The 13,524-nt window shown below is 37.1% G+C and overlaps 2 protein-coding genes across 2 annotated transcripts in view; both read right to left on the bottom strand.

The window, feature by feature from the left end:
• Nucleotides 1-13,524, bottom strand: part of LOC119505038 (zinc finger protein 665-like) — a 78,960-nt gene that overhangs the window by 54,046 nt on the left and 11,390 nt on the right. The gene's annotated exons all lie outside the window — the stretch shown is intronic.
• LOC119505039 (zinc finger protein 782-like) overlaps nt 239-13,524 on the bottom strand; it is a 30,730-nt gene continuing 17,444 nt past the window's right edge. The window contains 5 exon segments of the mRNA XM_037797730.1: nt 239-2,727; nt 2,730-2,920; nt 2,923-3,080; nt 3,082-5,284; nt 8,487-8,582. Coding sequence (XP_037653658.1) covers nt 2,641-2,727; nt 2,730-2,920; nt 2,923-3,080; nt 3,082-5,284; nt 8,487-8,582 — 2,735 coding nt within the window. The 3' untranslated portion in view covers nt 239-2,640.

Below are 13,524 nucleotides of genomic sequence, written 5' to 3' on the forward strand. Positions count from 1 at the left end.
ATAAGTATGAAGAAGTGGTATCTTCCAAATTATAATTTAACAAGCAGCCACAGAACACATTTCAAACGATACTGTATTACAGTTCCACCATTTCAATTTTTTCCCTCTAGCTATTCCAATACCACAGCAACAAAGAAAAAGAAAATTATATATTCAGTATTCATAAACCTTTGTTAAATTCCACCATGTCTATTGCTACCCCTTCCTGCAGTTTAATCACTTTCCCAGTCTTCAGGGATGCATAGCCAGTGACCACCCTAACTTGTTTAAAAAGGGTATCAATTTATGAGAAAAGGGGACACCTCTAGTTGATGTTCTTGAAGAGGATATTGCCTCTGGGTTTTGGGATTTAGCTGCCATAGGAGACCTCTGAAAGATTTAAGTTTTTGAAGAATAAACTTAGGAAGCGAAACTTGTATCAAGTTTCAGATAGGGATCCGGGTATTCTTTAAGGTTTTCAGGACTACTGTTGACTTGGGCTTAACATACTGTGATCATTTGGTGTACCTAGGTAAAGCTTGTATAGGAATAGCCTCCAGGATAGCCTCTTGACTCGATCTGAATTCTCTTAGCCACTGAAACCTTATTTTGTTGCCTTTCTTTTCCCCCTTTTGGTCAAAAAGGCATTCTCAATCTCTCAATGCCAGGATCAGGGTCACTCCTGGAATCCGTGTCCCATGTCACAAATATAATGCGTATCTAATGAAGAATTAGAGGTTGCCTAATTCATCTTATGTAGCAACCTCACTGAGCCATATCAAAACTGTGGCAGACAGGGATATTTTCCTTACTAAGCAACATTACTTACAGACACTATCAAAAATTCAATCAGGTTATTTTTCAAACTGTGAATGTGATCTCTGTGGGTGTACATGCACGTATGTATATATGCTTATTTAAAATATACTGGTGACATTGAAACAACACAGAAATGTAGGAAACAAAAGGAGGCAAAAGAGGAAATGGTTACTTCACACGCCAGAAGATGGGAGGAGACAGAGAATGTGGTATGACATCTTGAACTTTCAGAGACTTCCTGTAAAGGTTTGTTATTAATATACATGTGTCAAATTGCACCTGATGTCAGAACAGTTATGAAGTAAAGGGTATATAATGTAATTATGATGAGGTTCAGTTCCAGTGCATATGTGAGATACCTTTTATTGGCATACACAGACATACTCACACAGATTATTAACAGGTTGAAGGGCAGAGAATATTCACATTCAATGCCATTCTCTTCAGGGAATGCAACTTTTTTCTTGATCTATGAAGTTTCTTAGTCTACTGAATTTCTATGGATCAATATGGTTACATTTCATTGAAGTATTGACATTACATATAAAACAAGAGTTTTGAGAGCAATCTCTAGATAAGGCTTACTTATATTTCTCAAATTTACAGATTTTTCCTTCAGAACTGTGATATTTGACAATTAGCTGAAACTTTTCACACATCCAAACTCAATGAACAGCTATTCAAGATGTCATTTTTTTGGTAAAAGATTTTTGATATGTATTGAAATATTGGATATGTCTACTGATATTTACCTGATTTGCAAAGGATAATTCTAAGATTATATTTAGAATGTCAACAGGGGTTTGTCCTGTGGAATTTTCTGATATACACTGAATTTACATGTTTCCCAAAAGTTATATTTGTAAATTTTATTAAGCTACAGTGAGCATATCAGTATCAAGTGTATCTAAACCTGCAGAAATTCATCAGAAACAAGTTTATTTCCTCATCATACTAACTCTACCTGTGTACATGGAGGAGAAAACTGTTCCATAGTCACTCTCTGATTCTGGCTCCTTCCAACTTGTACTTTCCCTTCATAAGTGCATGAGTCTCATGATTTCCTTTGCATAATCTGCTTTCCATTCTGACAAAGGATTGGAGAACACAATGAAATTCTGAGAGATATGTTTAATGGGTCTGGTCACCGATTCTTGCATTCCACTAGTTAGAGCTTAGTGACATGATCCCACTTTGATGAAGGAGAAGTTGGGAAACTTAGTGTGCCAGAAGGCCAAAGAGGAAATGGTTACTAATAGACAATACTCATCTATATCATCCCTGGGTAAGTCAAATTGAGCATGGACATACTGAAAGATTTTTCCATATCCATTACTTCAGAGTCTCCTTGTTATTCTGATACACGCAGAGGTCCACACTCAAGCTATTTTCTGCTGTACTCAGAAAGCTGGCTTTTGGTATAGGGTTAACATCCACTTATTACTTTCTAGGTTTTCTCACTGGATGATTCTTATCATGAAAGAGTTATGAATCCTGGCACAAAGTGTTCACACTATTATTTTCTCAGAATTTTTCCAAAGTATGACTTTCCTGAAGGTTGAGTTCAAACTGAATGTTTCCCATTTTAATTGTTTACAGGGTTTCATTCTTGGATGAACTCTCTGCTATACAGTGAGGACTATACTCACTGAAAGATATTCTGTAGAAAATATATTTCAAGGAGTTCTCGCCCATGTAAGGTTTCTGGTATTTAAAGAAGGCTGATGTTTTGCAGAGGAACTTCCAATGTTCATGTATTCAAAACATTTCCTTCCTGTGCATGTTCTCTGGTGTCTCGTGGCGTATGATTTCCAGCTCAGAGTTTTCCCATATTATTAGCATTCATATGTTTAATCCCGTGTGGGCTTTCTGATGTTCTCTAAGACTTGATTTCTGGCTGAAAGTTTTCCCACATTCATCAAATTTATATAGGGTTGGTCTCCAGTGTGAGTTCTCTCATGTATTCTGAGGCCTAATGCCTCGGTAAAGGATTCCCCACACTGATTACAATTAGAGGGTTTCTCTTCTGTGTGTGTCCTCTGATATTTGCTTAGAACTGAACTCTCACTGAAAGCTTTTCCACATTCATGACACTCTTAGGGTTTCTCACCTGTGTGAGTGCCTGATGTAGTGTGAGATGTGATTTCTGCATAAAACATTTCCCACATTCATCACATTTATAGGGTTTCTCCCCAGTGTGAGCTCTCTCATGTATTCTGAGATATGATTTTTGTCTAAAAGATTCTCCACACTGATTACAATTACAGGGTTTCTCTCCTGTGAGTTCTCTGATGTGTTCTTAGAAATGAAATCTCGCTGAAAGCTTTTCCACATTCATTACATTCATAGGGTTTCTCCCTTGTGTGAGTTCTATGATGTTTTCTTTGGCATGACTTCTGTCTGAAAGCTTTTCCACAGTAATCACATTTATATGGTCTTTCCCCTGTGTGAGTTCGCTGATGATTCCTTAAGTCTGATACATGACTGAAAGATTTCTCACATTCATTACATTCAAAGGGTTTCTCCCCTGTGTGAGTTCTCTGATGCACTATGAGGGATGACTTATATTTGAAAGATTTCCCACATTCATTGCATTCAAAGAGTCCCTCCCCTGTGTGAATTCTCTGATGTATTCCTAGAAATGAATTCTCACTGGAAAGTTTTCCACGTTCATTACATTCACTGGGTTTCTCACTGGGGTGAGTTCTCTGATGTCCTGTGAGTTGTGATTTCTGCCTAAAAGATTTCCCACATTCATCACATTTATAGGGTTTCTCTCCTGTGTGAATTCTCTGATGTGTTCTTAGAACTGATTTCTCACTGAATGTTTTTGCACATTCAGTACATTCATAGGGTTTCTCCCTTGTGTGAACTCTATGATGTTTTTTTAGGCACGCCTTCAGTCTGAAACGTTTTCCACATTCATCACATTTATGTGGTCTTTCCTCTTTGTGAGTTCGCTGATGATTCCTTAGATTTGAAATATGACTGAAAGATTTCTCACATTCATTACAAGCAAAGGGTTTCTCCCCTGTGTGAGTTCTATGATGGTTTCTTAGGCATGACTTCCGTCTGAAAGCTTTCCCACATTCATTACACTTATATGGTCTTTCCCCAGTGTGAGTTCGCTGATGATCCCTTAGATTGGCTATATTACTGAAAGATTTCTCACATTCATTACATTCAAAGGGTTTCTCCCCTGTGTGAGTTCTTTGATGCACTATGAGGGTTGACTTATACTTGAAAGATTTCCCACATTCATTACATTCAAAGGGTTTCTCCCCTGTGTGAGTTCTTTGGTGTACTATGAGGGTTGACTTATACTTGAAAGATTTCCCACATTCATTGCATTCAAAGAGTCTCTCCCCTGTGTGAATTCTCTGACGTGTTCTACGATGGAACTTTGCACTAAAAGCTTTCTCACATCCATCACATTTGTAGTGTTTCTCTCCTGTGTGAGTTCTCACGTGTTTCCTTAGCTGTGATTTCTCACTGAAGGTTTTTTCACATTCATCACATTCATGGGGTTTCTCTCCTTGGGAATTTACCTGAGGCCTAATTGTGCATAAATTCACAGAACAAGATTTTCCAAATTCCTTGCACTCATAGGGGTTTTCCCTTATGTGAGTCCTCTGATAAACACTAAGAGCTGTCTGGTAGCTGAATGTCTCTCCACATGTGTTATTATCAGAGGCTTTCCCTGTTGTGTGAGTTCTCTGATGCACTGGAAGGGCTGAATCATGGCAGAACTTTTTTCCATATTCAAATGGCTTCGCCTCTATAAGAATTCTGCGATGTTCTCTAAAGTGTGAATTTTGGCTGAAAGTTTTCCCTCCTGTATCAATTTTTTGAAGTTGAAAGATCCTACTGAAATTTATACCCTTTTCATTACATTTATATTCATTAAGTTCATCATGACTCTTACGTTCTTTAGGAATGTTCTGAGAGACAATAACAATAGATTTTTCACACAGGTTTTCCCAATATTCATTACATGTATAAAATTCCACTTTTGTGTCGGCATTCTTAGATGCAACACAGGCAGCTTTCTCTAGGAAAGCTTTTCCACATTCAGCATCTTCAAAAGCTTGTTCCAAACTCTGAACTGTCTGATTCTCAATAACTTCCTCCTCATGACTGAAGACTTGCACATTTCCATTATAATGAAAATATTTCCCTCCAGTTTTACTTCCGCCATCGTTAATACTGAGGATTCCCTTCTCAGACACATTAAACTCATCAGCCCTCTCTTTTGAATACTGACACTGCGAGGCCAATAAGCTTAGATCAAGATAAGTAAGTCCTGCAGTGTCACATTTAGAATGCATTATTCTTGAAGGAAAAGTGTTTATGCCCAGATTACATGGTGTTGCCAAGATGTTCTGTTGCTCTGTAGTCAATCTTTTGTTGGTGAATAAAACTTGCTGCGAGTGTTCGCCTCGGTTTTCTGAATTCTTCTCTATGAGTTCCTCATGTTGGTAGTGTTCTAAAAATCAGAAAATTAAAAACACTTATGATACTTAACACACTTCTTATGGATTGGCATTTAAATACATATGCCCTATTATCTATTTGACTCCTTTGTTTCTACCTCAATCTCCCAGCAAAAAAATAATACCAAATGTTTATTCCCTATATTCCAGTTTATTTTTAAAAGGAAAACATGCCCAAGAAAACCATTATATAGTAGAAAAAGGGACAGGAAAGTGGAAATCAATGTCATATTTATTTGGCATTTTAAAATATTATTCTCAAACTTTGGCATGTATTTGGCATTTTAAAATACAATTCTCAAAATTAATGTATTGGCATTTTAAAATATAATTCTCAAAATCAATCCACATGCTTCCTTTGGAGTTCCCTGTGTCCATTCTACACATGAACACCAAAACAAATTTATAATGGCACCAGCTTCCTCATGCTGTAGGTCATGCTTTAATTCTTCCTTTATTTTATTCACAGGAACACAAATGTACAGGGGAAGACTAAAACTGATGTGTGTGAGTCATTTCTCCATCTAGACTGGATCACTGCTCTAGCTTACTATATTCATTGTTATCTTACTTCTGTGCTCAACATTGAGAGATTCATCCAGTTGTTTTCTTGCAGGCATCATTTGGTACACACCACTTGCTGTATATTTTTTCTTTCAATAAATGCACTACAACTGATTTCTCCATTCAGCTATTGATGGGCATTTGGCTTGTTTTCATTTTGGAACAAAATTCTCACACACATCCTGTAGCACAGCAGTACACTATTCTCAAGAGAATATCCTAGGACCAGAACTGTCTGATACGGGGTATGGGTATCTTTGCCTTTACTCAATAAGGCTTGCTGATTTCAGAAGTGGTTGCACCAGTTTCAGTTCTACAGCAGTGATGAGAGTCTCTGATGTTCCACATCCTCATCAACTCCTGATTCTGTCAGACTCATTTCTGCCAATATTATGAATAAACAACTGTGCTGTTGTATATGCTGCAGTTGTATTTTGCTATTATTTCACAATGAGATTTAACAGCTTTTCCCATGTTTACTGGGCACCTCTATTTCCAGTGGAAACACTCCTTGTTAAGTCTTTTGCCCATGTTTATGCTGGGATGCCAACTTTTTTCCTCATAGATTTCCAGAAGTTCTCAGAAGAGACAGAAATTCTGAATTTTAATAAACTCCACTTTATGTATTTTCTCATATAATAAATGATTTTCTCGTCTTTAACTGTTCCCTATCCAATGTAATAAAAATGTTCTTATATTTTCTTCCAAAATATTTACAATTTGCCTCATAAAAACTCAGCGTTTAAGACCTCCAAACTGACTTCTGTGGTACAGCGTAAAGCAAGGCACGAAATGTCATTTTTTATATTAATGGCTTTGCAGCACTCTCCAGTGTCACCTTTTTCATACATCAAATGCCATTAAAGCACATGTTTGCCTCTGTGCTTTCTATTCTGTTTCACTGGTCTATTTAATTATCTCTACATACTACCATTTTGTACTGTTTACAAGAATTTTACAATATACTTTAATGACTGAGGGAGAAAAAATCCTCGTACCTTGCTCTTGTTCTTTTTCAAACGTGCTTTAACAATTACTAGTGCTTTGCATTTCCATATAGATTTTAGAATCAGCTTTTCAGGTTTCAAAAAACTAACTGGGATTTTGTTTAGTATTATACTGAACATATAAACACATTTGTTAGAATTGTGAGTTTTAAAATACAATATCTCAATCTATGAATCTGCTATATTCTTCTATTTTACTTTAGTTTAATGCCTCCCAAACACTTTTAGAAAAATTATTTAGATATATTACATGTCTGTCATTATGTCTATTTCAAAATATTTTCACCACTGTATTGCTAGGTGTATCTTCATAGTTTTTTCTAATGTAGTACTTTCCCTTTTCTAGCAAAGGATAGTTATTTTACATAATTATTTTTATTCTGAGAACCACTTTTGGTCTCGCAATTTATAACATCATAGCTTATCTTGATTATTTCTTTTACTTTCCTTAGTCTTCTTTTAAAAAAGTTCTTGCTTTTTAATACAAGTAAGTGAACCAAAAATTTTCTTCTAACATCTCCTTTATGTATTATTCAAAGGATCTAATTCCCACGATATTCATTTTTAATGGCATATTCTACAATATTAATTTTTATTTATACTTTGATCAAATATGTTTTTAAAAGATACACAGTCAATATTGGTTTCAAGACAGACATTTTGATATTTCTCATATTTATAGGTTTTACTGAACAATAATATTTTTATTTTGTGGAAATTATTGAAGTTTGCCTAAAATTCCTTTACATTTTGTGACTGTTCAAATGTCACGTAATAGAAGGTTTATTTTTTGTTTTCAGAGTACAGAGCTTTGAAAGAAACATATCAGATTCATTTTCTGAAATACAGTATTTATAACTTTGAGAGCCATGGTGAGAAAACTTTTTCTGTAAAGGCTCAGACAGTAATTGTTTTAGGCTTTGCTGTTCATATGGCTATTTTTGAAAGTATTCAAGTCTCCCTAGGTTCCTCTGGACTACATCTCACGTGTCTTTTCCTTTTGTTGATTTTGCTTTGTATCCTTTCTCTTTAATATATCTTAGCAATAAATATGATTATTTGTTGAGTCTGTAAGTCCCCCTTGTGAATCATAAATAACTGGGTGTGGTCCTAGGAAACCATGATACAGCTTTCTAAAAAAACATTTTTAGTACCTTTGCTATGTATTTATCTTCTAATAATTAGGAAAGCTGGATTTGGCTCCATTAGTTATCCTTATAATTAGTATATTATGCAATTCCTCAACCATCTATTCATTTAAGTGGTATCCAGCAATTCTGTATTATATAATAAGATTGTTTCTTCTCTTTCTGAGTCTTTATCTACCAATTTAGTTGGTTTAATAACATTAGTTTTTATATTTTTATTTAAATATAACCAATCACTTAATTTTTCAGCTTTACATGATAAACTTAATGCCTATATTTTCAAGATGGGAAATCAACATGATTACATCCATCCTTTTTGTAAAATCTTCCTTCCATGTTTTATTGGATACTTTATTTCTAACATTCCAAAAAAAGCTTCTACAAGAAAAGTGCTGAAAAGTATTTCAAACTGCCCACCTCTAATGGATCACTTTCGGTCTAATTTCCTTGGATACCTTTGGTCAGCACTAACTCACCTGTATAGCTCCTGTTTATAAATCCTTCCTCTAATAAACATGAGTCTTCTCCTTTTTCCAATGTGAAGATCAATTCTGGTTTTGTAAAGCAGTACCCTGTAAATTGAAAATGATTGAGAACTTGACTGAGTTGCATGGGCTTCGCTGTCTTTGAATGTGAAGGAAAGCACAGTTCAGAAGTGGCACGCTGAACAGGCTCATTTCACTCTTAATGAGGAGGGAATGACAACAGAAAATGTTTTCTTCTGCTCAAAAGGACCAATCTCCTTAAATCCATGAGTCACAAACCCAAATAATACTAAATTTTAATACAGGATAACATGTTGGGTTTCATAGAAGGGATTTCCAGGGAATGTCTATTTCTGGCGATGGTGAAGGACAAGGAAGGATTTAACCCACTATAATGGACATCTAGAAAACCATGCAAAATATACGTTAAGAATAAATAGCTTTTAGACACTGGCCAACAGGCAGTACAAAACAGGGACTGTTGAAAATTAGGAAACAACATGAGATTTATGATTATCAAAGATAACTGCTAAGTTTTTAACACACAGTACATAAAGGACTACCAAAATAGAGCATGGCAGACTCCATAAGTGAGGACACAGGATTGGAGGTTTAGTGAATTTGTGGGGTAAAATACCAGAGAAGAGGAGTTGCACTGAGAGAGTGAATCTTAGAGATCTGCAGAAAGTTCTCTTTGAGTCTTGGTTAGGTAATGCCTTGGGCATTGTGTCAACTTGGATATATTATGTTCCCCTAAAAGTCATATTTTCATCCAATCTTGTGGGATATTTGGATTAGACTGTTTCCATGGAGATATGCCTCATCCAACTGTAGGGGATACTTTTGATTAGAATATTTCCATGGAGGTGTGGTCCCGTGCATTCAGGGTGGGTCTTGATTAGTTTACTGGAGTCCTTTAAAAAGAGCAGCTGAGAGGGACATTTTGGAGAGAAGCTAAGAGCTGACGCCAACACTTAGAGATGCTTGGAGACGTTTGGAGATGCTAGACCAGAGTTTGCTCTGGAGAAGCTAAGAGAGACAAGCCCAGAGAATTTTGAAGAAAGCCATTATAAAACCAGATCCCAGAGCAAAGGATCATCAGACGCTAGCCATGTGCCTTCGCAGCTAACAGAGGTTTTCATGACGCCATCGGTAGTTCTTCAATGAAAGTATCCTCTCGTTAATGCCTTAATTTGGACATTTTCATAGCCTCCAGACTGGAAATTACAACCTAATAAACCCTTGTTATAAAAGCCAATCTATTTCTGGTATTTTGCATAATGGCAGCAATAGCAAACCGGAATATTCATGCATGTAAGGAAACTACCCAAGGTTGGGGGAAAAACTGCTGGAAAGGAGTAGGCAGAAAAATCACTAAAGCACACACAGAGATAGGATATTTCTCTTCTTGCCAGCCAAGGTTGAAAGGCCTCCAAATACCAGAAGGGAACTGTCTAATTAGTACTAAACTAAAGTGAGTTCTGAATCCAAAAAAGTTTAAAAGGAAACCTTGAAAGGATCAAAGTAATTCCAAGTATCTTAACTACATTGCAGAAATGGTCCCCAAACATTTAAAAGAATACCACATATCCCAGCACTCAACAATAGTAAAAAAACATCAAGCACAGAATCAAAAATTACCAGGTAGGAATAGAAGCAGGATATATGACTCTAGAAGGAGAAAAATCAACCAACTGCAACAGAATAAGAAATGACACATAGGATAAAATCAGCAGTCAGGGTCATTAAAATAGCTATTATACTCCATATATTTATGAAGACGGAGAAAACCATGAACATGATGAGAAGAGGAAAAAAAAGGTATAAAAAGTGCCAAACTGTAATTCTAGATATAAAAATAAAATATCTGAAATGAGAAAGCAAAGAAACCAACTAACAAACAAGAAACCAGAGAACAGGATTAGGAACAGCAGACACAACATAAGGAAAGATCAGTGACATCGACAGATTGGCGATTTTATGAACACAGCATCTATGACCTGTGGGATAATATCAAGCAGTCAAACATGTGTATGACTGGGTTTCCAGAGGAAAAAGAGGAGGAGCATAGAAGAAAACCACTAAGAAACAATGTCCAAAGTGTTCCAATTTTTTTGATGCATATAAACCCACAGATCTAAGAAGCTAAATGAATACCAGGCTGAAGAAACAGGAAGAAAATGACACCAGAGTATATTACAATATACTAAAAAGAGAAAAACTTAAGCAGACTGAAAAAAGGCATAATATGTACAGAGGAACAAAGATAAAATGAAAGCCAACTTCTTATCAGAAATCATGGAAGTCAAAAGACAATAAAGTATATGATGATAAAGTGAACTGACTGTACACTGTGCACAGTTGTATGGTATGTGAATGTATCTCTATAAAATTGTAGGAAAAAATATAAACACAGGTAAAAATGCTAGAGAAAACACAGAGAGAGAGATGTACCTATCTACTCTTGATGAGGAGGCAGAATGGTGTAGCCTTCTTGGAGGTCAGTGTGGTGGTTCCACAAGAAGCTAACTTTGTGGGGGTCACGGGCTCCTGCAACCTCATTATGGGGTATGTACTTGGAAGAACTGAGAGCAGAGACATGAATGGACATTTGCACACTGGTGTTTATGGAGGCAGTATTCAAGATCTGCAATGGGTGGAGGTGGCCAAAAGGTACACTTACTGAGGAACAGAATGGTGAACTGTGGTGTATGCATACAATGGAATATCAAGCAACTATGAGAAGGAGTGAAGCTGTGAAACATGCCATGAGGTGAACAGATCCTGTAGACAGCATTCTGAGTGAAGTATGCCAGAAACAAAGGCAAACACTATAATACCTCACCAAATGGACTAACTACAATGTGTAAACTCAGAAATGAATCTTAGAGCACAGCCTAACAAGGAAACAATTGTTGCAATGGTCCCTAGATTGTAAGCTCTTACAGCAGTCAAATCTATTCCTGAATTGTAGTGGCTATCTCCCAACTCTAAGATGCTGATCCCTTTGTGTATAACCTGATTGTTCCCTGGAACACTGGGTGTATGTGTGACATGTGAAACTCAGAGCTAGAACTTGGCAGATATGAATGTCAGTATCAATGCATACAGCAACTGTTAAAAAAGGCTGAAAAAGAGCCCAGACTTTAGAGATATGAATGAAGCAGATCTGGTAAAGACTAAGGCAAATCAAGCCAAAGTGTAAAAGTTGAAACTGACTGTGTGTTAAAACTTCAACTTCCATGTGAATCAAGGGAAGAGATGGTTGGCCTAGAAGGCCGCTGGGGATGGGTGTGAGAGGGGGCAGCTTTCTATGTCCCATGCACCCATCTCAGCAATTGCCTGGAGTGATAACCCTTCACAGCCCCACACCTGAGAGCTCCTACGATGGAACTTGGGATATGGCAAGCTTGTGACTGCAACCACTCTTCCTCCACGGAAGCCCGGGGTGTGTACAGCCAAGAGGCAAGGGTACTGCACAGAAGTGCCAGGAGCCCCAGCCCAACCCCAGGGATTTGGGGGTGCACGGCATACAAGGACTACGGTGTATTCCAGCCTGAAGATGAGATGTGCAACTCCACAGCCCCAGAGTAGTCTGCCCACAGGCCTGGGAATTGCTGGGATCACCGTGCCCTGGAGCAGACACCCTGCCAAACTGCACAGGACCCACCCCACTCCACAGGGTGGGCAGTTCCAAGTACATATGGAAAATTGGTGCCCTGATTGGATTTCCACACAGTTTGACCCCATTCAGTGCACAAGGGAAGTTGAGGGAGAACTGGCTTGAGGGTAATAAATGGCTCAAGAGTGACATCTGCTGGTAGGACAGGGAAAGTTCACTCCACCAAGCTGCAGTCCTACAAAATTGTAGATAACTGTTCAAACAATCCTGCATATCCTAAAATTTATGCAAATGCCACAAAGCCAACAACAGAAAGTTATAAAGCATATGAAGAAATGGGAAGATATGAACAACACAAATGACCAAATTAAAAAGCCAAAGGAGACACAGAACATGGCGTAATTAATGAAAGAATTAAACAAAATCAGAAAACAACTTCAAAGAGATGACTAAGGACATAAAGGACATCAAAAAGACCCTAGAAGGCATAAAAAAGAATTTGAAAGAGTAAATTTAAAAATACCATATCTGAAGGAAATAAAAGATACTGTGGATCAAATTAAACATATACTTGAGACACAAAACAGCAGATTTGAACAGTAAAAGGGAAGAACTAACAATCTGAGGATCGGGCAATGGAATGCGAAAGTACAAGAAAACAGATGGTGAAAAAAAATTGAAAAATTTGAAATGCATCTCAAAGAAATGACAGACAACATAGAGCACACCAATATAAGGATCATTGGTGATCCAGAAGGCAGAGAGAAGGGTAGAGGGCTAGGAAGAGTATTCAAAGACATTGTTTGGGAAAACTTCCCAACCCTTATAAATGACATAAATACGCAAATTAAAGATGCCCAAACTCCAAATAGGATAAATCCAAATAAACCCAACCCAAGACATATTCTGATCAGACTGTCAAATGCTAAAGAGAAGGAGAAAGTTCTAAAAACAGCAAGAGAGAACAGATTCACCACACACAGGGAAACAACGTAAGACTAAGCACTGACTACTAAGCGGGCACCATAGAGGCAAAAAGGCAATGGTATGACATATTCAAAATTCTGAAAGAGAAAAATTGCCAACCAAGAATTCTTTAGCCAGCAAAGCTCTCCTTCAAAATTGAGGGACAGTTCAAAATTTTCACAAACACATGCTGAGGAAATTTGTTAATAAGCAACCTGCCCTGTAAGAAATACCACAGACAAATATAAGAAAGGAGACAGAAGCCTGGAGAAGGGCACAGAACTGAAGAATATTAATAAGGGTAACTTAAAGGAAATAAAGAGAGGGGGAAAAATAGATCCGACAACTAAAACTGAAGGATAAGATGGCTGGTTCAAAAACTGCCTTCAGAGTACTAACACTGAATGTGACTGGATTAAACTCCCCAATCAAAAGATACAG

This window comes from Choloepus didactylus, chromosome 10 (assembly GCF_015220235.1).
Source record: "Choloepus didactylus isolate mChoDid1 chromosome 10, mChoDid1.pri, whole genome shotgun sequence".
Taxonomy (NCBI): Eukaryota; Metazoa; Chordata; class Mammalia; order Pilosa; family Megalonychidae; genus Choloepus; species Choloepus didactylus.